Below are 23,429 nucleotides of genomic sequence, written 5' to 3'. Positions count from 1 at the left end.
TTTGACCCTGTTCCCAGAGAAGACAGAGGACAACAGTCACGTCCACCCCCACCATGTCCATGATAATGACTATTTGGAAATTTGCAAATTGGAATTCTCTCCTGGCTTTTTCTCCAAGGTGAAAAAACTCCGACTCAATTTTTTACCTTTTTTTTTTTTCCACCACAGAACCTTAGAAAAGACTGTAAAATAAAATGGTACTCTAATCCAAAAAAGTCCACCAGAAACGGGAATCTCCTGCCCCGTCCCTATCCCCACACCATGCTCAGGCACACACAGTTCCCGACAGATTCAGCCAGAACATTCCAGAGACCGGGAACTCGGTACTTGCTAAGGCAGCCATTACTGGACAGCACTCTATGTTATTAGAAAGCTCTTCCTTATGTTAGTTCAAGAGGAACCCCCATCCCTCGCCTGGCAGCTTTCCCACCTCACCTCTGTTAGCAGAGAGCGGACGAAGGGGTGTGTGTGTCAGTGCCTGGAGCTTTAGCAGGCTCAACAGCACCCCAACCCCCACCAAGGCTCCCAGCGCCTTCCACTCTAAGCTTAACACCCTGGAGGTGGATGTGGGGGGAGACCCATAGCTCCGCCCTGCTACAAATATTTCCCAAGTCAGTGACTCAAAAATAGTAACAGTTGTTGGGTTGCATATCAATTCCATGTTATCAATTTAATGTGGCAAAGCACAGAAGCAATTGCTTTAGGTTCCTACCTCTTTTTCAGCGTTCCCCCACCTACTCCCCTTTTCCACTACCCTCCCAGATTCATTTCCTCAGCTTGCCCCCTCCTCTTGATTCGCAGCCCTAGTTGTCCCAGAAGGAAGCATTGTGGGTCTCGGTGGGAGCGGAGCAGGAAGAGAGGCGGGGCCGCCGGGGGCAGCGGCCGCGCGGGTGAGGCACTGAGTTGCAGCTCCCACCCCGGAGCAACCTCCGCAGGTCCTGGCGGAAGCGCAAGCCCAGAAAGGCATAGAGCACGGGGTTGAGGCCGCAGCGGGCGAGAGCCAAGCTCCCGGTCACCAGCAGTGCCAGATCCTTGCGCTTACTGGCAGGGCAGCTCCGTTCACGGGCCGCCAGTAGGTCGGCTGTATCCAATAGCAGGGCGAGACTGTAAGGAAGCTGCAGCACCACGAAGGCCGCCACCAGAGCCACCACGACGCGCAGCGCGCGTCGGCGCTCCGGCCCCCTGGCGGCCAGCAGCGTGCGGCCCAGAAGTGCATAGCAGGCCGCCATTACACCCAGCGGCAGCGCGAAGCCCAGGACCACCTGTGCCAACGCACTCGCCCCCTTCACCGTCTGCGTGAGGCCCTCGGGGAAGATGAGACGGCAGCGCCGCTGGCCTTCTCGTTGCCGGTCCTGGCTGTAAATGAGAGCAGGCAGTGCCAGGAGTAGCGACAGTAGCCACACCATGACTGAGACCAAGTGTGCTTGGCTTGTCCTGGAGGGCCTAGGTCCAGCTGGGAGGGCCCGAGTAATGGCCATGTAGCGGTCGGCGCTAATACAGGCCAGGAAGAGGAAGCCTGCGTAGAAGGAGGCTGAGTAGAGGCCGGAGATGACACGGCAGGTGTTGCTTCCCAGACTCCAGCCCCGCAGAGCGCCCGCTGCGACAAAGGGCAGGGTCAAGGCCAACAGAAGGTCGGCCAGGGCCAGCTGGAGCAGGTGGGCGAAGGTGGGTGAGCGGGCAGCACGTCGGGCTGCCAAGTGGGTGGCCAGGACCAGGCCATTGCCTGCCAGACCCAGGGCAGCCACCGTCAGGGAGACACTGGATTGGAAGGTTCGACTGAGGGCTTGGACATCCGCCTTGTAGCAAAGCTCTGGCAATGGCTCAGCCGAGTATGCCTCCTCATCGTCCCCGGAGTAGGGGCCCCAGGAGACCTGGAGAGTTCAAAACGAGAGGAGAGACCTTATGAGACCTTATCTTCCCACTCACCTCCCCTTCCCATACATGCCTTCTAATCTGGGTGTGACCAGATACAACTGCACACGGAAAGAAGGCACAAACTTATTTGCAAACTCCCCAGCACACCCACAACAGGCCTTGGCTTCCCTTGCACCCTTCCTTCCTCTGCATCCAGCTTTCTGGGTGACCTTGAGCAAGCCACTTGCTCTTTCTGGATCTCAGTTGTCTAATATGTAATGTAGAGGTTAGAAATCCTGACCAGCCCACCTGACAAGGTTATTTGAAATAAGGATTGTTTGAAATAGGAAGATAATGGATGTGAAGCATCTGTGCTCTGGCCAAGGGTTTGTATTACTAATAAGTCTTGAAGCTTCAGTTCCGCTTGCAGCGCCCTCTCCTGGAAGAACGTCTAACTGCGGGCTTTGCCTCAGACCTGGTGGCCGGGCTCTGGGCTGTGTCTCATTTCTCTTTTCTCCTCCCCAACCCCAACCTCTACCCCGGTACAGGTGCACTGAACTACTCTCTTGATAAGCGGGTCTTAAGAATTGGGGCTCAGGTTTTCTGTTGGCACCTTGAACTTCTACGTTCAGCTCACCCTTCCCTTGCACCCCATTCCTGTCCCCCAACCCCAGCCTCACATCACCAGCCCCACTTATCTGGAGGACTCCTGATCCCAAATGGCTTCAGGCATCTTGAATAGGTTACAGCATGGCAGAGGCCTGTTGCCAGGTGTGGAATCCCATCCCTTCACCTTACCTCCCTCTCTGCAATCCTTCCATTCTACCCCCACTCCCACCTGTTCTGAAGTCTCGGTCCCCATCTCTGGCTACACCGGTTTCTGAGGTACAGCCACTGGGGAGAGAAGTTAAAACTACTGGGACAGGAAGGAAGGGGCGGGGAAAGGGGCCAAGAGGGGGTGGTGGGTATTAGGGTCTGTGGGCCTTCTCTAACTTTCCCATTCCACCCCCTAAAAAAACAATTTCTCTTTACCTTGCCAAAAGAAAGAATGGGTTTTTGCAATGTCCACATTTGCTAGCTACCTAGCAAATGTGTGATTGCAAATGTGTGATTGTAAGGTTTTTGTTTTTTGGTTTTTTGTTTTTGTTTTTTTACCTCTCCGAGCCTCAGGTTTTTCATCTGCAGAGTTGGGTAAAAATGCTGAATTCACAGGGTTATGAGGGTGCCTAACAAGGGTCCTTGGAGCATAATTTGCCTTCGGAGAATGTTAGAATCTTTTACTCTTCTTCCCATATCCAGACCCCCCACCCCTTTTCTTTAAAGACCTCCCTTCCCCCACCCCTGCGACCACAGTCCCTGCCAGCCTCGGGTTATTCAAGGTATTTCCCGGTGTCTGGAGGCTCTCTACCCCCGCCCTTTCGCAGCAAGGCTGAGGCGCGCGCTTGCGCGGGGTCGGGGAAAGCAGCGCGTGCTAGGAGAGGCTGGGGTAGGGGGGGAGGTGAGAGGAGAGAGGGTGGAAAGGAGAGGAGAGAGAGCACAGCGGAGAACTAGGAACGACTTAGAGAAGGGGGTGGGGGGAGAAGGGTTGGGGGACAAAGGAAAGAAGGAGGGGTGGGGAAGGAGGGGAGACAGTGATCCGCTGCGAACCCCAGGAGAGCTGGGAGCTGGAGCTGGAACTGGAGCCCTAGCCAGAGCCGGGCACCGGGAGGCGGCCGCGGAGACCCGTGAGACCTGCAGGATGCATCTCCGGCTCTTCTGCATCCTGCTCGCTGCGGTCTCGGGAGCCCAGAGCTGGGGCTACTGTGAGTGCGGGGCTCCGAGGCCGGAAGGGTTGGGTCCGGGAGTTCAAAGCCTGCAGGGCGGGTCCCGCACCGCATTGCGGCTGGGTGGTCGCGGGTCCCTTCCCGGCCGGCGCGCGCTCGCTCGCTCGCCCGCTCGCTCGCTTTCATCCTTTGCGGCCTCTCCCCCGCGCTCCGCAATGCAGCTCCCGAGCTAGCGCGCGCGCCCCGGGTTTCTGAAGCTGGGCTCGGAGCCGAGGTTAAACTTGGCCCCGGCCGGGATTTGGCACTACGATCCAAGCCACAGCTGGCGCCTGGGTTTGAAGGTTGGAGATAAGGTTGTTAACTGGTGAATCGGGATAGGGTTAAGGTTTTGCCAGGGACTGGGGTTAGGCTTGGAGCTGGCCCAGGGGCTAGGGTTTGGGGTTGGGGGTTGAGATCCAGGCAGCAGCTGGTGCCCAGTTGACGCTAAGGTTGAACATGGAGCTGGTGATGGTTGGGAGCAAGGCCCGGATTTGGGGTTGGTGCAGGTTTGAGGGTGCTGATGAGTGGGACTATGCTCATGCTGGGGCCGGATTGGTGTCTTGGGCTGACTCAAGTTCTGAGAGATGCTGAGTTTGAGAGTGTGTTTTGAGGCTTACCGAGCTCAGTTGGCACCACGGCAAGAATAGGGCTAGGGAGGGCCTGGTCTAGGGGTTCCCCCAGAAGAAGGTAGCCTCCCCTGAGTGTGCAGCTGTTGCTGCAGCCAGGGTTGAGTAGACGGCTTAAGTTAGGGCTGGGTCTGCTTCTGGGGAACTGAGAAGGAGGAGCTCTAGTTCTTAGTGTACCCGACCTTTGGGAAGACCTGGAAGGGGCTGCCCCTGACCAAAGTGTCTTTTCCCCCAACCCAGATGGCTGTGACGAGGAGCTGGTGGGGCCTCTGTACGCACGCTCTTTGGGTGCCTCCTCCTACTATGGGCTCTTCACTGTGCCGCGCTTTGCCCGGCTACACGGTGAGCTCCAGTCCCCACGGACGGACAGGTGGGAGACTCTGGAGGGCTGGGGGTAAAGGGGGCGCCAGTGGTGAAAGCCCTTGCCCCTTCTATAGGCATAAGCGGATGGTCTCCCCGGATTGGGGACCCGAATCCCTGGCTCCAGATCGATTTAATGAAGAAACACCGGATACGGGCTGTGGCCACACAAGGCTCCTTTAACTCCTGGGACTGGGTCACACGTTACATGCTGCTCTATGGCGACCGAGTGGACAGCTGGACAGTGTTCTACCAGCAAGGGCACAATGCGGTACTCCAGCCTCCTGCATACACACTGGGGAACCTCCTCAGCTCCGCGACCTGGACTGGGCGTTAGCTTGTGGGAAAGAGGAGGAGGCAGTGGTGAGGGCACAAATGAAGAGCAGTAACTTCCACAACGGGGACTCAGTCCAGAGGGACTGTAAACTCACCATGTATGTGAGACACTCGTGGATGACAGGGCTTAATTAACAACCTAAGGGTAAAATCTGGGAGAGCTTCTTGAATGAGGTGACACCTGAGTTGAGCTTTGAAGAAGTGAGATAGTGGGAGAGGACACTCTAGGCTAGGGAAACTAACCGTGTTTGCAGAAAGCCATGAAGGCAGGGGAGATCAATGAAGGCAGGAGCGTTTGCTTTCGGGAAGTTGATTGGCTGGCTGGGACAACTGTGGGCCGAGAGGCTGTTGGGGAGCACGCCGAAGGTGGGGACCTGGTCACGCTTCTCTTCTTTCCCCTCAGACCTTCTTCGGTAACATGAATGACTCGGCAGTGGTGCGCCACGACCTGCACTACCATTTTACCGCGCGCTACATCCGCATCGTGCCCTTGGCTTGGAACCCGCGCGGCAAGATCGGCCTGAGGCTAGGCCTCTACGGCTGTCCTTACAGTAAGGATGCAGAGATTGTGGAGGGGGGCCGGGAGACAAGACAGTCTCCTCGGTCCCCGGCCCACCTGCGGTCGTTCGCGCAGAGTCGGATGTGCTGTATTTCGACGGCGATGATGCCATCTCGTACCGCTTCCCGCGAGGGGTCAGCCGAAGCCTGTGGGACGTGTTCGCCTTCAGCTTCAAGACTGAAGAGAAAGACGGGCTCCTGCTCCACGCTGAGGGTGCCCAAGGCGACTACGTGACACTGGAGCTTCAGGGGGCGCACTTGCTGCTGCACATGAGTCTGGGTGAGCGAGGGACTGGGGTGCGACTCCGAAGGCGCTGTGGCTGCGCGCTTCGCTGCACCTTCGCGAAGCCGCGCGCACACTTGACGTCCCCTCTTCTGTTTGGACCAATCTGCCTTTTTTCATGTAGAATTTGGTGCTAGCAAAGCACTGGTCTCCGAGTTAGTAGAACTGGATTCCAGTCTCAGCTCTACCACCAACTAGCAGTGTGACCTTGGACAAGGCACTTCCCAGTCTGTCTGGGATTCATTGTAAAAACATTACACACACACACACACACACACACACACACACACACACTAGTTATTTTGTATCTAATTAGTTTTTCATAACATCCACATAATGAGATAGAAGCAGCTATTGTACAAGTCCCAAGTTTTACCGATAGGAAAACAGGCTCAAAGAGGTCAAAGGACTTAACATAAGTCACATCCTGGCCAATGACCACCACTCCATCCCAGGCTCCTGGTGGTCCAATCTCTGTATGCCCACCCTCCCTGGCTGCTGCTGGCCACTGCTTCAGGGGTTCTCCAGTGTGAGGTCTGATTTCTCTCCCTCTCCCTACCCTCAGGCAGCAGTCCCATCCAGCCAAGACCAGGACACACGACAGTGAGTGCTGGTGGGGTTCTCAATGACCAGCACTGGCATTATGTGCGTGTAGACCGATATGGCCGCCAAGCGAATCTCACCCTGGACGGCTACGTGCAGCGTTTCATTCTCAATGGAGACTTTGAAAGATTGAATCTGGACACCGAGGTGAGCAAAGCAGGAGGCTTCATTTAGCTGAGTGGGGTGCTGGATCACTGTGTGTGGGGGGAGACTGCATTTCTCTCCACCAAACGTGAAACCTCGCTTTCTGGTTTCTGAATATCCTAGCAGCTTTGGGCAAACTTGCAGCTCACAGAAAGGACCTGGTTTTTTATCATTGCTGTTAGCATGCAGATTCCTGGGCCCCACCCCAGAACTACTGAGATGGGTTTGAAAGTCTGGATTTGGGGGATTGGGCAAGATGAGAAAATTGCCCCCTTAGGCCCTGGCGGAGTAGCTCAGTTGGTTAGAGCATCCTCCTGAAAGTTGCAAGTTCCATCCGGGTCAGGGCACATACAACAAGCAACCAATGAATGCATAAATAAATCAGTGTTTCTCACTTTCTCTCTCTAAATCAATCAATAATTTTTTTTTTTTCTGAAGCTGGAAACAGGGAGACAGTCAGACAGACTCCCGCATGCGCCCAACCGGGATCCACCCGGCACGCCCACCAGGGGCGACGCTCTGCCCACCAGGGGGCGATGCTCTGCCCATCCTGGGCGTCGCCATGCTGCGACCAGAGCCACTCTAGCGCCTGGGGCAGAGGCCAAGGAGCCATCCCCAGCGCCCGGGCCATCCTTGCTCCAATGGAGCCTCGACTGCGGGAGGGGAAGAGAGAGACAGAGAGGAAAGCGCGGCGGAGGGGTGGAGAAGCAAATGGGCGCTTCTCCTGTGTGCCCTGGCCAGGAACCGAACCTGGGTCCTCCGCACACTAGGCCGACGCTCTACCGCTGAGCCAACCGGCCAGGGCAAAAAAATTTTTTTAAATGAAAGAAAAGTGCCCCATCGAATTGCCCAACTCTGTGAAGTTGACAAAGACCCTAGCCTCCATCTGTATATAAAGTTTTGTTGACTTACCTAAGGGAGTGCAGCCAATCTGCGGTAGAGTTAGGACTAGTACCGCAACCTGGGGAGGCCCCGTGATCTTCCAGCTTTAATACCAATATTGGGGAAATATTGGTTGTGTTTCAAGTCTTTTAAAAAAATTATTATTAATGCGAGAGAGCAAAAGAGAGAGGGGGTGGGGAGACAGGCAGGAAGGGAGAGAGACAAGAAGCATCAGCTCATAGTTGTGGCACCTTAGCTGTTCATTGATTGCTTTCTCATATGTGCCTTGAAGGGGTAGGGGTGGGGCTCCAGCCGAGCCAGTGACCTGCTCAAACCTGCTGACATTGGGCTGGGGCCAGCGACCCCCGCGCTCAGGCCCGGTGAGCCGGCACCTTCCGGGTTTTGAACCTGGATCCTCAGTGTCCCAGGCGGATGCTCTGTACACTGCGCCACCGCCTGGTCAGGCTCAAATCTTTTATAAGGCTGTATGTATCCCCGGAGCGCCAGGAAGGTGCGCAGGCTTCCGCACCCAAGGAACCTCATTCCCTACCCTGCCCGCAGATGTTCATCGGGGGTCTGGTGGGAGCCGCGCAGAAAAATCTCGCTTATCGGCATAATTTCCGCGGCTGCATAGAAAACGTAATCTTCAACCGAGTCAACATCGCGGACCTGGCAGTGCGACGCCATTCGCGGATCACCTTTGAGGCCAGTGGGCAGGGGATCTGGGAGGATGGGACATCAGAGCCTCTTGGAAAGCAGAGGTGGAGCGGGAAGAAATCTTGAGAATCATATAAAAGCCCAGGACCTCTCTCTCCTCAGCCAGATGCTCAAGTCGTGTGTGTATGTTGGGGCGGGGGGGGGGCGGGGTTTGGCATCACGGAATCACAGGAGGTGCCAAGGCCATCCCCCTGCTGCCTAGTGAAGAGGCTGTGGTCTGGTCCAACCACCTCAATGAATAAGATGAGGAAAATAAGGTACAGAGGCCAGGAGTGGCTTAGCCAGAGGGGCACGCAGTTGCGCCGTGGCTCAGTAGGAACTTGAACCCAGGGCTGTTTTGGCGTGCTTCCTCTACCCCAGCTCAGGAGCGCCTAATCCAGCGCCACTGCCAGAAAATCGCCCTGAAGACCATGTAGATCAGTAATTGCGAACGAGCAGAGACCCCTCTCTACAGCTCGACACGTTTCTAGGGGGGTTGGGAATAGCTAGAGCTGGAGGTCTTATTCCGACGCTCCTCCTCCCCACACGAGGGAATGCTGAAGCAAAGATCTTAGACCAAAATGCCAACGGAATTCCCAGTAGAGGCTGGGCAGGGACTTGCGGCTACTGATGAATCCTCGCTTTTGCCCCCAGGGTAAGGTGGCCTTCCGCTGCCTGGACCCGGTTCCTCACCCAGTCAACTTCGGAGGTCCTCACAACTTCGTGCAAGTGCCTGGCTTCCCGCGCCGCGGCCGTCTCGCAGTCTCCTTTCGCTTCCGAACTTGGGACCTCACGGGACTGCTACTCTACTCCAGCCTGGGGGACGGGCTGGGCCATGTGGAGATGATGCTCAGTGAAGGGCAAGTCAACGTGTCCATTGCGCAGTCTGGCCGAAAGAAGCTTCAGTTCGCTGCTGGTGAGGGGTGAAGAGGGGGCACTAGGAGGCCAGAGAAGGGCAGGGGAGATCTGGGGAGGTTATAGGCTTGGACTGGAAGGCCTTTGCATACTGGAGAGGGGTGAGAGAGTGAGGACAGCAGAGCAGGAGGTCCCAGGGCCCTGGGAAGAAATGAGAATGGATGGAGGCACCTGGGGCTGGGAGCAGATCTGAGAAGCTAGGGGTGCTAGGAGAAGCAGGAAGACCGAGTCCTGGTATTCTCCAGTTCCAGGGGGTCTCTGGAGGTGTTATTCATGTAGAACTTTGCAGACTCTGTATAAGCTGCTAGGGTTATGGATAGGGAAGAGAGACATTCAGAGATGTCATGACTCAGTGTGATAAGCGTAACAATGGGAGGGGGAACAGAGGCTGCTGTTGGGACACAGAGTAGGGGTGCTGCTTTCCCACGAAAGACACAATTCTCCTAGAGCCTGGTGCTTTCCCCATCCACAGCATCCTTTTCTGTCCAGGGTACCGCCTGAATGATGGCTTTTGGCACGAGGTGAATTTTGCAGCACAAGAAAATCATGCAGTCATCAGCATCGATGATGTGGAAGGGTCAGAGGTCAGGGTCTCATACCCACTGCTGATCCGTACAGGAACTTCATACTTCTTTGGGGGTAAGTGGTGGCCAACCTGGCTAGACCCTGTTCCTAGGTAGGAATGTCCCCACCTAAGTCCACCTAGATGGGGCTACATAGAGAGTTTTGTGGGGATAAATCCCTCTTTTCCCTTTGTGGCCTAGGGAACTGGAAAGTCACTGTCATTATTTATTGGCCCTCTCCCTTCCTTCATGTCTGGCTCTCCTTTGGTATCACCCTGGGGGAGGGTGTCTGGAGTTTCCCCTGGGGAGAGCCTCACAGGGGCGGTTGTTCCAGGTTGTCCCAAGCCAGCCAGTCGATGGGGTTGCCACTCCAACCAGACAGCATTCCATGGTTGCATGGAGCTGCTCAAAGTGGACGGTCAGCTGGTCAACCTGACTCTGGTGGAGTTCCGGCGGCTTGGCTACTATGCTGAAGTCCTCTTTGACACATGCGGCATCACTGATAGGTATCCAGAAGTCCCTCCCTCTGCAAGAGGTGACTCCCTCCAAAGCCCTCATCCATGGTCTCCCAAAGGGAGTGGTCTTTCTCAATAATCTTTCTTCTCCTGGTCCCAGCTCCTCAGTCTCCCAGCTGGAGAAGATTCCTCCTTGATCTCTCACCTCTTGTTTCTTCCCTTAAAGTGACATATGCTCAGAATGGAAATGAAGCATCTTTTTGGTCTTAGAGGGAGTTTTGGGGGAAGGGGCAGTATAAATCATTCTTGGTCTTTTAGCGAATGGGAAACAGTACTTGGGCTCTAAGGCCTGCCTAATAATGACCCAGCATTTAGGCTCATATCTGGCTAATTAGGCAAGGTGTATCTCATGGGGTTCAGGTGCCCTCAGGCGCTGGCAGTAGAGCCTTTATGGGTCTGACCCCATTCTTAAGCTCCCAATAAAGCTTCTTCCTTTGGTGCTGACTCCTTCCTTAGGTGCAACCCTAACATGTGTGAGCATGACGGACGCTGCTACCAATCTTGGGATGACTTCATCTGCTATTGTGAACTGACAGGCTACAAGGGGGAGACCTGCCACCAACGTAAGCCAGCTGGGATGTGGGGAAGAGTAAAGACCAGGGGAGGTCAGGAGAAGGTTGCTGGGGATCCTGAGGCTGCTGGAGATGGTTGGGCTGGTTCACCTAGCCCTCTGAACCCACAACCACCTTTTCCCCACCCTACCACCTACCAGCTTTGTATAAGGAATCTTGTGAGGCTTATCGGCTTAGTGGGAAAACTTCTGGAAACTTCACCATTGATCCTGATGGCAGTGGCCCCCTAAAGCCATTTGTAGTGTACTGTGATATCCGAGGTAAGTGGCTCTGATAGGTGGTGAAGGGGCAGTTGACAAGGCTATGCTGGGTGTGGGGGAAACAGGGAAGGATTAAAGGATGGACAGGGCCCAGTAAAATGAAACTGTGGTGGGGTTAGCTTGACTGGTGGTGGCACAGTGGGTAGAGCACCAACCTGGGACACTGAGGTCCAAGGTTCGAAACCTCAAGGCTGCTGGCTTGAGCACAGGCTCATCCGGCTTGAACACAAGCTCATCGGCTTAAGCTGGGTTGTTGGCTTGAGTGTGGGATCATAGACATGACCCCATGGTCACAGCTTGAGCCCAAAGGTCGCTGGCTTGAAGCTCAAGGTCGCTGCCTTGAGCAAGGGGTCACTAGCTTGGCTGGAGCCCCCCAATCTATGCATGTATGAGAAGCAATCAGTGAACAACTAAAGTGCTGCAACTATGAAACTATGAGTTGATGCCTCTCATTTCTCTCCCACCCCTGCCCCACTCTCTTTCTCTCACCAAAAAAACACACACAAAACAAAACAAAAACTGCGGTGGGGTTAAAGGAGGGCAGAGGGGAAAAGTGACACTCAGGAATTTGTAACCTAGCCTTGCAGATAAATTCCAACTTCCTGATCCATTCCAGCTGTCTCATCTCCAGACTACAATGTACAGTGCCCAGAGCTGGGCTGGAATGGAGCTGCTGGCCACAATTATTGGCTCTGAGTTGCAGCACTGGTGATGGTGGTGGGTAGGGAGATAGGTAGAGAATGTCCATCTCCAGCCAAAGCTCTGTCCCTTCCCCTCCCCCAGAGAACCGGGCATGGACAGTTGTGCGGCATGACAGGCTGTGGACAACTCGGGTGACAGGTTCTAGCATGGAGCGGCCATTCCTGGGGGCTATCCAATACTGGAATGCATCCTGGGAGGAAGTCGGTGCCCTGGCCAATGCTTCCCAGCACTGTGAACAGTGGATCGAATTTTCCTGTTACAATTCTAGGCTGCTCAACACTGCAGGTTGAGGCTGGGGTCCGAGAAGGTGGGATGGACAGTTAGAGGAGGGACCAGTGGGGGGCCTGGGAGGAAAAATCAGATGGTTAAGCTGGAGCCCTGGGCTAGAAGATTCAAGGGTCTGGACAGGTTAGAAGGGTGAGAGGGGAGCCCAGAGGCTGGTGGAGGGACAGGGCCTGGAAACTGCCTGCACCTCTTCCCCAGGAGGCTACCCCTACAGCTTTTGGATCGGCCGAAATGAAGAGCAGCACTTCTACTGGGGAGGCTCACAGCCTGGGATCCGGCGCTGTGCCTGTGGTCTGGACCGGAGCTGCGTGGACCCTGCTCTGTACTGTAACTGTGATGCTGACCAGCCCCAGTGGTGAGGGGAGCAAAGGGACAGGACTTTCAGGATTCTGGGGCAGGTGAATGGCAGTGGCTGAGCCACTGCATCTTGCCCCCACAGGAGAACGGACAAAGGACTGCTGACCTTTGTTGACCATTTGCCTGTCACTCAGGTGGTGGTGGGGGATACAAACCGCTCCACTTCTGAGGCCCAGTTCTTCCTGAGGCCTCTGCGCTGCTATGGTGATCGTGAGTGGCAGACCCCTTTCGTGTACCCTTCCTGGGTTGGCTCTTTGGTTTCCATAATCTTGGCCTGACCCACTGAGTGCCTCCAGGACGCACTGCCAGACACAGCAGGTCCTGCTATAATATGACCCCCATCTGTGTTGCACCTCTCTTTCATTACACCCCTCAGTCCCCCTTGGTTACTGCTATCTGTATTTGTCTTTCCCTCCCCCATCTACCGGAGACTCCCTTACTCTCCCACCCTCCAATCCCCCTGACAAGGCCTTCCTCCATCTGGTTTTGTAGGAAACTCCTGGAACACCATCTCCTTCCACACTGGGGCTGCACTACGCTTCCCTCCAATCCGTGCCAACCACAGCCTTGATGTCTCCTTCTACTTCAGGACCTCGGCTCCCTCAGGAGTCTTCCTAGAGAATAAGGGAGGCTCTTACTACCAGTGGTGCCGACCTTACTTGCGGGTGGAACTAAACAGTGAGCAGGCACACCGGGAGGGGCGTGGGGGAGATGACGATCTCTGTGGAGAAAAGGGATAGGTGGAGGCTGGGGCAAGAGACAAGGCCAGATGCCCTTCTGAGGGGCAGTGTGGAGAGGGCTTTCAATGACCGTGGGGTCTAGGCCCAGCTCTGTCTTGAAAGCTGGCTTTTTGGCCCAGTTCATCTATTGGAGCCGTAGGCCCCTTACTTGTAAATAAGGAAGGCGGACACTTGAGGTTTCTCTGAGCTGACCAGCAATGCGTCTAACCTGAGAAATGGGGCTAGGACGCTAACTCCGGAGACCTGCAAATTTGGGAGAGACCAGGGGTATGAGGTTTTAAGCAGCTTATGGGTTTTGTCCCAGGCTGCAGACAAATTGGAGGGACGTGCCAGGAGCTCTGAAGAGTGTGAAGAAGAGAGGTTGTGTTGGGCGAGGAATCTGTGAGGGATCTTGGAGGTGTGAATGCTCTTTCCCTCACCCTTACACTGTCTAGCATCCCGGGATGTGGTCTTCGCCTTCGATGTGGGGAACGGAGATGAAAACTTGACTGTACACGCAGATGACTTGGAGTTCAACGATGATGAGTGGCACCTGGTCCGGGCCGAAATCAACGTGAAGCAGGCCCGGCTCCGTGTGGACCACCGGCCCTGGGTGGTGCGGCCAATGCCCCTACAGACCTACATCTGGCTGGAGTATGACCAGCCCCTCTACGTTGGTGAGCAGCAACCCAGAGGCAGGTCTGAAGCTTCCTTATCCTTCCCACCTTCTCAAGGCTGCTCTTGTTTCCAGGAAGCCCACATCCTAGTTTCCAACCCCCTCTGCTTCAGAGTGAGCAAGGCCCACCTTTCCTCTCCAGTCCCTGGCCCAATGGCTCTGTTCCATTCTTTCAGCCCCTTTGGCTCCTTTCCCAACCCCAGCACTTAGCTCTCTGTCTCTTGCTCTAAACCCATTTCTTGACCTGCTCTCCATTCCCAGGATCCGCAGAGTTAAAGAGGCGCCCCTTCGTGGGCTGCTTGAGGGCTATGCGTCTGAATGGAGTGACTCTGAACCTGGAAGGCCGTGCCAATGCCTCTGAGGGTACCTCACCCAACTGCACAGGCCACTGCACCCACCCCCTGTTCCCCTGTTTCCATGGAGGCCGCTGCGTGGAACGTTACAGCTACTACACATGTGACTGTGACCTCACAGCTTTTGATGGGCCATATTGCAACCATGGTCAGTGCTACTGGTTATGGGAGGACAGAGAGCCATTGGGTATAATGGCATGTAGGATGTAGGGATGCCAGGAAAGAAAGGAAGGAGGGTATAAAGTCAGCACCAGGGAAAACTAGAGTTGTCTCTGGGTTCCTGAGCTCTGATCTGGGACCATTAGGCAGCTGAAGATGCGGGGTGATGCCAAAGGCATAAAGTGGGGCAAGGAAGGGGTGGTACAGCTAGCTAGTAGTAAAAGAACTCAAAAGCAACAAGCAAGTAACTTCCCCATCTTCCCCTATCACCAAGGTAACACAGGTTACCCCCCTTGCGAGCATATCCACCTCAGGCTGCATGAGGCCCTCCTATGCCATTTCCTATTTGACAATTGCACTCCTAAAACATGTCTGCAACCTGGTTCTTGGTTAAGGAGAGCCTTTTCATTCACCACAGCAAGATCTCTGCACATATAACCAGACTGCATCCTCCCTAAGGCTGGTCTAGGAGGATGCGTGAGCAGGTAGGTTACTGATGGGAAGTCTGGTGGAGTTAGGGAGTTACAGGGACTTAGGGACCAACAGGAGGAGACCTTTGGTCTTGGTTTGGAATGTGTGAGTAGCGGTGAATGTTCTGGATGGGGTCACAATATCTTGATTCTAATCTTGGCTCTTCACTTACTGTGTATCCTTAAGCAAGTCATTACCCAGTTCTGGGCCTCAGTTTCCCCACCTGTAAAATACAGGGGGTAGATTAGATGAAACTGTGGTGGTGGCAGAACTGAGGGCAAGTCTCATGGGTGGGTGTGTACAGATGACATATACAATGTCTGAATGTGGGACCAGAAGCCCTGACTTCACTACCTCTGCCTTCAGATATTGGTGGTTTCTTTGAGTCTGGCACCTGGATGCGCTATAACCTGCAGTCAGCACTGCGCTCTGCAGCCCGGGAGTTCTCCCACATGCTGAGCCGGCCGGTGCCAGGCTACGAACCCGGCTACATCCCTGGCTATGACACTCCTGGCTACGTGCCTGGCTACCATGGCCCTGGGTACCGTCTGCCTGACTACCCGCAGCCCGGCCGGCCTGTGCCAGGTTACCGGGGCCCCGTCTACAACGTCACTGGAGAGGAAGTGTCCTTCAGCTTCAGCACCCAGTCTGCCCCTGCTGTCCTGCTCTATGTCAGCTCCTTTGTGCGTGACTACATGGCTGTGCTCATCAAGGAAGATGGTAGGCTCCCAACAGGCTGTCTCCCTCAACTCCAGTTTCCCCCACGGCACCCTTCATTCTCACACTGTTGACTCACTAATACATATAGGACCCAAGTGCTCTTAGAGAAAGGGGGCTGTGGGGCCTGAGAGGAGATTCCTGGTTTCTCCTCCCCACCCCACAGGGACTCTGCAGCTGCGGTATCAGCTGGGCACCACCAGCCCCTACGTGTACCAGCTAACCACCCGACCCGTGACCGATGGTCAGCCCCACAGTGTCAACATCACCCGTGTCTACCGCAGCCTCTTCATCCAGGTGTGTACAGAGGGAGGTGGAACAGTTCAGATCATAACCTCATGATCTAGATTGTGGCACCCAGGAAAATGTCAAGTGTTTAGCATTTGTAGAGCACATCCCAACTTACAGAGAATTTTTACATGCATTACCTCATGTGACTCTCACAACAGGACTGTGAGGCTGTTCAGGTATGCAGGTGTTATTATTTCTGTTTTACAAATTGTTAAATGGGCTCAGAAAGTAAAGTGGTTTATCAGTCAAACTACTAGGAAGCTGCAAAAACGGGGCTTAAAACCAGGTTGTTGGATTTTTTTGTTTTTTTTGAGAGAGAGAGGGACAGACAGGAAGGGAGAGAGATGAGAAGCATCAATAGCTGTAGCACCTTAGTTGTTCATTGATTGCTTCTCCCATACATGCCCCAATTGAGGGGGGGGGGGCTCCAGCTGAGCCAGCGTCCCCCTGCTCAATGAGCCAGCAACCTTTGGGCTCAAGCCAGACCATGGGGTCATCCAGCTGGTTGGTTTTTTAATACCAAATCCTACATCTGGGTCCAGGGGTTACCCACCTAGGACAGAGCTAGGACTTACCACCAGTTTGGACAGAGTTCAGAGTTCCTGCACAATCACGGCTGTGTCTGCCTCTGTTCTCTCTCCCTCGTCTCCTTCCTGCTCCCCGCCTCAGGTGGACTACTTCCCAATGACAGAACAGAAGTTCTCCCTGTTGGTGGACAGCCAGCTGGACTCACCCAAGGCCTTGTATCTAGGGCGTGTTATGGGTAAGCTGCGGGTGACTATGCGTTTTAGGTAAGAAATTGTGGGTGAAGTCCCTGGAGCCTAGAAGAGAATGACGGAACTGGGAATTGCAGTGCAGGTGGTGGGTGAGTGGGAAACTTGTGGATGGTGAGAGGGCTATTGGAGGTCCAAGCCCCTTTCTTTCCGGGCCTGCCTCTTCCCCAGAGACAGGAGTGATTGACCCAGAGATCCAGCGCTATAACACACCAGGTTTCTCGGGCTGCCTGTCTGGTGTTCGATTCAACAATGTGGCCCCCCTCAAGACCCACTTCCGAACCCCTCGGCCCATGACTGCTGAGTTAGCTGAGGCCCTTCGAGTTCAGGGAGAACTGTCTGAATCTAACTGTGGAGCCATGCCACGTCTTTTCTCAGAGGTGCCACCTGAGTTGGATCCCTGGTATCTGCCCCCAGGTACGTCCCTGGGACAGGAAGAGGGAGGGAAAAAAAATGATTCTTGATGCTTACCATGTAGAAGGCTTCTCCTACCTGATGCTTTCTCTTTTTCAGACTTCCCGTACTACCATGATGATGGATGGGTTGCCATACTTTTAGGCTGTGAGTAGTGTGATCGCTGTCCAGACCTCCTGATTCTACCCTGTCAGCATTCCCTCCCTGCCCTGTATCCCCAGGGCTGAGGGGTGGTGACGGCCCTAGTGCATGGTGGTGCAAAGGATGAGACAGCCTGTGCTGAAGGTAGTATATGACTGGGCTGGCGATTTTTAAATGTTTGAGAATGCTAGAGATTTTTATTTTATTTTATTTTTTTAGTGAGAGGAGGGAGGCAGAGATAGACTCCTGCATGTGCCCTGACCAGGATCCACCCGGCATGCCCACTAGGAGGCAATGCTCTGCCCGTCTGGGGCCATTGCTCTGTTCCAACTGAAGCCATTTTTAGCGCCTAAGGTAGAGGCTATGGAGCCATCCTCAGTGCCCGGGGCCAACTCATTCCAATCAAGCCATGGCTTCCAGAAGGGAGAAGAGAAGGGGGGAGAGAGAGAGAGAGAGAGAGAGAGAGAGAGAGAGAGAGAGAGAGAGAGAAAAGCAAGAGGGGGAGGAGTAAAGTAAATGCGTGCTTCTCCTGTGTGCCCTGACTGGGAACTGAACTCGGGACATCCACATGCAGGGCCAACACTCTACCACTGAGCCAACTGGCCAGGGTGAGGATGCTATAGATTTTTTGTTGTTGTAGTATTTTTCTGAAGTGAGAAGCAGGGAGGCTAAGAGACAGACTCCCTGCATGTGCCCCACCAGTATCCACTTGGCACACCCACTAGGGGGCGATGCTCCGCTGCAATGGGAGCCATTTTAACCAACTGAGGTGGAGGCCATGGAGCCATCCTCAGTGCCCGGGCCAACTTTGTTCCAATGAAGACTTGGCTGCGGGAGGGGAAGAGAGAGACAGAGAGGAAGGAGAGGGGGAGGGGTGGAGAAGCAGATGGGTGCTTCTCCTGTGTGTCCTGGCCGGGAATCGAACCCGGGACTTCCACATGCTGGGCTGATGCTCTATCATTAAGCCAACTGGCTAGGGCCCTATAGATTTTTTAATTAATTAATTAATTTTTATTTTATTTATTCATTTTAGAGTAGAGAGGGAGTGAGAGACAGAGAGAGAAAGGGGGGAGGAGCAGGAAGCATCAACTCCCATATGTGCCTTGACCAGACAAGTGTATGGTTTCAAACCAGCGACCTCAGCATTCCAGGTTGATGCTTTATCCACTGCACCACCACAGGTCAGGCTAGGGCCCTATAGATTTTTTAATTGAAATATCAAGATGGGACTATGGGTAAGAAATGAAGAAATGGGGTATAGTAACATCCTAGAGAGATAAGAAATTGGGGTAATTACCAGGGATGTGAAAAGAGAATATTAGAAAGAAAAATGACAGGGGATAAGCCAGGAATTCAGACATACCTGACACTGAGGAATAGTCTGATATGGTTGGAGAGCAGACACTGACGCACACGTATGCTTTTAGTCAAGAACATACATGTGCATCTGTATATAGGTGAAACCCCAAAGATCTGCCCTGAATTGTTTCTTTTTTCCCTTTCAGTTTTGGTGGCCTTCCTGCTGCTGGGCTTGGTGGGAATGTTGGTGCTCTTCTATCTGCAAAATCATTGCTACAAGGGTTCCTACCACACCAATGAGCCCAAGGCTACCCATGATTACCACCCTAGCAGCAAACCTCCCCTACCTGCTTCAGGCTCTGCCCAGGCCCCAGCCCCTACACCAGCTTCTACCCAAGTTCCAGCCCCAGCCCCAGCTCCAGCCCCAGCCCCAGCCCCAGCCCCAGCCCCAGCCCCAGCCCCAGCCCCTGGCTCCCGGGACCAAAACCTACCCCAGATCCTGGAGGAGTCCAGATCTGAATGATTCAGAAGGGCTTCAGGGACCAAGTCCATTTCCTCAAATTCCCCAGTACCTGCCTCTACCCAACCCTGTCAGGGACATTTGGCTCCTCTTAGCTGGTTCTGCTCATCCTGAGGATGCCCCTCTTGCCAAGCTTGGTGGGCAGATCTATAGATGGGACCAAAGGGAGTGGCCGAGCCTCACTGCCTAAACCAATGCCCTGCCTGTTTCCGTTTCCCCAGCCTCCTGGTGTTTGCCTGCCCCAAAGGAGAAGCTTCATGAGGTTGAGACAGGCCCTTCCTGCCATCCCTATCCCAGCTGCTGCCAGGGATTAACAGAGTTCAGGGGAAATTAACTGTCTCTCTTCAAACATTCAATCTCAGCAGGGACAGATGTGTGGGATTGCAGGGATGCACAAGGTCTGGGGGAGGAGGCTGCTAAATCATACCCAGCCTTCCCCCTGCCCTGCAGAACATCTTCCATCTACGTCCACTCAGTTGGGGGTTAGGGAGGGCTTCATCACTGTCTCCCACCCCCCTCCCTTTTCTTTTTTTTACAGAGACTGAGAGGCCTCAGTTTAGCACCTTAGTACCTCCGCTGCTTCAAACGCTTTAGCCAAAGCCATAAAAACTTGCAACATAGAGAAAATAATGCAGACACACTGACTAGCCAGCCTCCTACTCCTCCTCTCTCTTCCAAGGTATGCAATAGCCTTGGTGCCTGTCCAAAGGCTTGGCCCCTTCTCCAGTGCATGAGGAGCCCTCTTTCCTCCGCTCAGAGATGCTGCTTCATTTGCCAAGGATGTCACATTCTTTATATATATTTTTTGTTGCAAAGTCTCTCTAGAGAAACTCTATATATTACTCTAATTTTTAAATTATCAGTTTATATATAAAAGAAAAAAAACCAATCGATTGTCCTGTCCTATGCTGTGCCCACGGTCTGTAGTTTGCTTCTCCTGTGTTGGAAGTTCATGAGGTCTGCTGGTCACTCCTCCAGCCTGATCTGGCCTCCACTCTGAAGCTGTGCTCTCAAGACTCAGAGCCATTAATAAAGCAGAGTGGCAGAGCCCCAGTCTGTGTGTGGTGGCTAGTGTCGTGGTTAGGTGGGGTTAGTGGGATGGTTGAAGGGAACTAATCTTAGAGCTTGGAAATGCCTCTGGGGAGTCCTCAGAATTCTTGCATCATCTAACAGGAGCCTGACTGGTTCTTGCCAATCTCCTCCCCTCCCCAGCCCCAGATCTCAGTGGACAAGTGGGGGTCAGAATGCTAAACCTTTAGCCCAAGCTGCCCCTGAACTGCCATCCCTGGATCTTTCCAGCCCACAAACATACGGTACACAACTTGCTAAAATGGATTCTGCCACTTTATTCAGATAAGAGGTCACAAGCCACAGGACTTTATAAAGTGCGTGAAATTCACTGGCAATAAAGCCGCACATATACCAGCCTCCCCCGCACCCACCCCACCACCTTGCTCCATTATCATTACATGTCTGGGGGGAAGGGTTGACACCCGTCATTAAAGGTTGAGGACAGCAGGGAAAAAGGATGGGAATGCTAGAGAAACAGGAGTATTAGTGGTCTGAAACTGGGGAAGTAGGGATGGACCACAGTGATTCTGCACACTGAGGGAAGGGTGGGGTCAGTCCTGCCTCTCAAAGGCTGGATGTAATTTTTTCCCACCTATTCCTCTTGGCCAGCTGCTAGCATTTCAGACAGACCTAACTCCTCCTCCTTCATCGGTCTCTGGTTTTCCCCTATAATTTATGAGTAATTCAGAACCCACAGTCCAGCTAGAAGGTGTCCCCAATACACAATGAGTATAAACCACAGCAGATGTGCATATCAGAATCATGGTGGAGGCTGGCCCACTCAGGTGAGAAGAGGCTCTGTCACACGCTGGCTGAGCGTGTGCTCTGCTGAGTACATGTGCCCACAAGTGTGGTGAGTGAGAATAGGTGAATGTGTGTGTGTGTGTGTGTGTGTGTGTGTGTGTGTGTCCCACAAAAATCCCTGGATGGCTGCTTGGCCAGAGAGAATCCTCCTCCTTGCTTCACGGGACAGCCAGTGAGACTGGAGGAAGGGAGTGGTCAGCATAGACTTGGAAAGAGAGGCTCTGATTCCCCAGAGAGAAGGGAGACACCCGCTCCCTATTCTGATACTCCCTAGGCCAGTCTGTACCTGCCCATGTCCTTTCACCCAACACAATGCTCCTCATTCCCTGCCAGCTCAGCATGCCAGCCACAGAGCAGCTCTTAGAGCTGGCCTTTCTCATTCAATTCTTCTCTGTCAAGGCAGCTCCTCTACCTCCACCAGGCAATGAGACAGAACAGGAGACCCTTCCACCCCCTCCTTCCCCCTCCCTTAGAAATAGGACTTACGCAAGGACCCCAGAGACCTTAGCTCCAACTCCACCCCAATCTACAGACCTAAAAGAAATAAAGTGCTTTGCTCTGCATGAATCCCAGAGAGAACAGCATCACAGACTGGCACAGGTGGTCTTCTCGACGCTTTGAATACCCTCTGCCAGTGCAGTATACACGTGATGCCATCCTAAACACGTGCAATTTGGGAGTCCTTCACCCATCTCCAAACACATACTGTCAACTCACCCTTTCCAACAGCAGGTGCTACAGACAGGAAAATCAATCACACCAACAATCTTCCCCCAGTCCAGGCCTACACCCATCTATGCAGAGGAGATAGGTAACAGTGGCTCTGTGGGCCTGAGTCTCTAAGGGGAATGAAAGGCCTGAAAACAACTACTGCTCCAGGGAACCAGAGCACTCCCACCCAGCCTGGTATACCCCTCCACGCTTCTTCAGTAGCAGCATAATGCCTGCCTGCAGTTGCTAAGCTAGAACTTTGGAATGAGCTAACAGGGCACTGGTACTTGCTCTGGGGCATCTGAAAATGTGTCCATCTCCAGAATACATAGAGGTTTCTCAAAGCCTGCTGGGCCAAAGGCTTAGCAGTTTAACTACTATCATCAGGCTGGTTCTCACTGTCCATCGGAGGATGATACTTAACTTTCCTTCTCCCAGTGCAGAATATTTCTACTTAGAACCCATTCTTTCCGTTTGAATCCTGCCAGGAAGGAAGAGGTAGTAAGGTGATCTATCTCCCCTCTGAATTCAGTCTTTGCTGCCTGCCAGGCCCACCTTTAACCCAGGCCACTCAGGAGCTCCAGGTACCAATTTCACTTAGCCTGTCCTCTCCAGGTCTCGGGACCACAGAGATACGTTGGCAACCCAATTACACAAGGGCCCTTGATGTGGAAAGTTAGAATTATAGGCTAATGCTTGTTAGGATCTGCCCAAGTGGGTTCCTGAGACCCACAGCCTGGGTGACAAGAAATCAAGCATACATCACCTACCCCCAGCCTGTGTTCTCTTCCCCCGAGGCCTGAGATGCAAGCTTTGACATCTGCAACACTATCTCCTGGGACCCAAGCCCTAGCTGCCTGTCTGCCCTTACACTGAGCCAGTTTTGTCCCCACTGGACACAACTGAGGCCTCACTACCGAGGGAGTGGGTGGGGGGTTTCTTGGTGTGGGAGACACATAGTGCAGGAAACTCGAGCAGCAGTGGTGTGTGCATACAAGCAAAGACAGTGCTGCTACCATAAGCGCTGGTGGGGCCCAGGAGGGCTAAAGGACATCAGTCTCCCTCTCAATCCCCACGTACTTGAGAGCATCAGCTTGGCTGTACCTGTTCCAGAGCAGGAGGAGGAACCAGATTACTATCAACGCTTTTCTGATTAAAAAGATGGGAGTCCCCTCCCATTTCACTTCCCCTCCCATTTCTGAACAGCAGTGTACAGTGCTCCCCCTTCTGAGGCAAGGCACCAGAGAGCAGAACAAAGAAAAAGCCTTGAGCACCATGAGATCCTCGCCTTCATCCATATCACCACCCTAAGCCTTAAGTCAATTCCAACAGCTACCCTTCCCCCTCTAGGGCCACCTCTCTAGGACCTGGCTGTCTCACCTGTAATCAAAGAAGAGCTCTTCGCCAGCTTGAATTGCCCTCTTGGCAAAGATCCCAATCCGGTGATCCCCATTCACCATGACCACTGCAAATAGGAATAACCCAGGGCTAGGTTCCTAGTCACCCCAAGTCAACAATCAGTTGTGATTCTGGGCTGATTTTCTTCAAATTACCAGTGAAAACATAAATGAAGTGGAATTAGAAAGTAGTCAATAAAGCTGCCTCTTCACTTTCAGATCTCTTTTTCTGGGTAATGACGTGGGGAAAAAATTATCTTTAAAAGACTCATGTTTGAAGGAAAATGTTTATAATGTATTCAGTCAAAAGAGCAGATTATAAAATGGGGGGGGCTCAAAATGATACTAGACAGTAATCATAATTATCTTTGGACAAGAAAATAGCTCAGCTATAAAAAAGTTAATAATGGATAGAACATAGTAAGTGAAGCATACATTCGCCCAGCCCGCCTCCCAGTTCACTGGGGACTCACCTTTGGCATAACAGTTGGGGTTCACTGAATGGTTTGCAAATCGAATTTTGTTTCCCTTCCGGGTTGCATCCACTACAAAATCTGTATAAAGTAAATCAAGGAAGACCATGTGTTCAACAGGTAACTT

The 23,429-nt window shown here is 53.4% G+C and overlaps 3 protein-coding genes across 10 annotated transcripts in view; 1 reads left to right on the top strand and 2 right to left on the bottom strand.

Annotated features, from left to right (window-relative positions):
* Positions 1-656: 656 nt before the first annotated feature.
* On the bottom strand, positions 657-3,697 carry CCR10 (C-C motif chemokine receptor 10). Of its 2 annotated transcripts, none has more exons than XM_066364111.1 (2): positions 3,586-3,697; positions 657-1,871 (listed from the first exon to the last, which is right to left on the bottom strand). In XM_066364111.1, exons 1-2 carry the CDS (start codon positions 3,613-3,615, stop codon positions 804-806), a joined length of 1,098 nt encoding a protein of 365 aa, XP_066220208.1. In that variant the 5' UTR covers positions 3,616-3,697; the 3' UTR covers positions 657-803. The 2 variants fall into 2 exon arrangements, with proteins under 2 accessions (XP_066220208.1, XP_066220209.1); XM_066364112.1 differs by lacking the exon at positions 3,586-3,697 and adding an exon at positions 2,693-2,736.
* CNTNAP1 (contactin associated protein 1) lies at positions 3,574-20,826 on the top strand. 2 transcript variants are annotated; one of them, XM_066364102.1, is made up of 24 exons: positions 3,574-3,656; positions 4,523-4,624; positions 4,720-4,913; positions 5,382-5,529; positions 5,613-5,816; positions 6,385-6,569; positions 8,010-8,153; positions 8,799-9,060; positions 9,549-9,698; positions 9,957-10,128; positions 10,594-10,700; positions 10,850-10,969; positions 11,753-11,956; positions 12,155-12,311; positions 12,396-12,523; positions 12,806-12,991; positions 13,488-13,709; positions 13,970-14,209; positions 15,058-15,411; positions 15,575-15,705; positions 16,369-16,462; positions 16,644-16,889; positions 16,986-17,033; positions 18,533-20,826. In XM_066364102.1, the coding sequence occupies exons 1-24, from the start codon at positions 3,593-3,595 to the stop codon at positions 18,847-18,849; spliced, it is 4,179 nt and encodes a 1,392-aa protein (XP_066220199.1). In that variant the 5' UTR covers positions 3,574-3,592; the 3' UTR covers positions 18,850-20,826. The 2 variants fall into 2 exon arrangements, with proteins under 2 accessions (XP_066220199.1, XP_066220200.1); XM_066364103.1 differs by lacking the exon at positions 3,574-3,656 and adding an exon at positions 3,920-3,970.
* Positions 20,173-23,429, bottom strand: part of EZH1 (enhancer of zeste 1 polycomb repressive complex 2 subunit) — a 37,400-nt gene continuing 34,143 nt past the window's right edge. For all 6 annotated transcript variants that reach the window (XM_066364107.1, XM_066364109.1, XM_066364104.1 and 3 more), the window contains 3 exons: positions 23,303-23,383; positions 22,813-22,897; positions 20,173-22,536 (listed from right to left, as the gene is read on the bottom strand). In XM_066364107.1, the coding sequence (XP_066220204.1) occupies positions 22,476-22,536; positions 22,813-22,897; positions 23,303-23,383 (227 nt within the window). In that variant the 3' untranslated portion in view covers positions 20,173-22,475. The remainder of the gene's footprint in view (positions 22,537-22,812; positions 22,898-23,302; positions 23,384-23,429) is intronic.

Source organism: Saccopteryx leptura, chromosome 2, assembly GCF_036850995.1.
Source record: "Saccopteryx leptura isolate mSacLep1 chromosome 2, mSacLep1_pri_phased_curated, whole genome shotgun sequence".
Taxonomy (NCBI): domain Eukaryota; kingdom Metazoa; phylum Chordata; class Mammalia; order Chiroptera; family Emballonuridae; genus Saccopteryx; species Saccopteryx leptura.
This window is presented reverse-complemented; position numbering and strand designations above follow the sequence as displayed.

Bases quoted from the DNA above. Each gene is read 5' to 3' on its own strand.
- CCR10 (XM_066364111.1), bottom strand. From the start codon at position 3,615: ATGCAGAAGAGCCGGAGATGCATCCTGCAG. The intron at 1,872-3,585 runs GTCTCACGGGTC...TGAACTCTCCAG, and splicing joins GCCGGAGATGCATCCTGCAG to GTCTCCTGGGGCCCCTACTC.
- CNTNAP1 (XM_066364102.1), top strand. From the start codon at position 3,593: ATGCATCTCCGGCTCTTCTGCATCCTGCTCGCTGCGGTCTCGGGAGCC. The intron at 9,061-9,548 runs GTGAGGGGTGAA...TTTTCTGTCCAG, and splicing joins GAAGCTTCAGTTCGCTGCTG to GGTACCGCCTGAATGATGGC. The intron at 15,412-15,574 runs GTAGGCTCCCAA...CCCACCCCACAG, and splicing joins TGTGCTCATCAAGGAAGATG to GGACTCTGCAGCTGCGGTAT.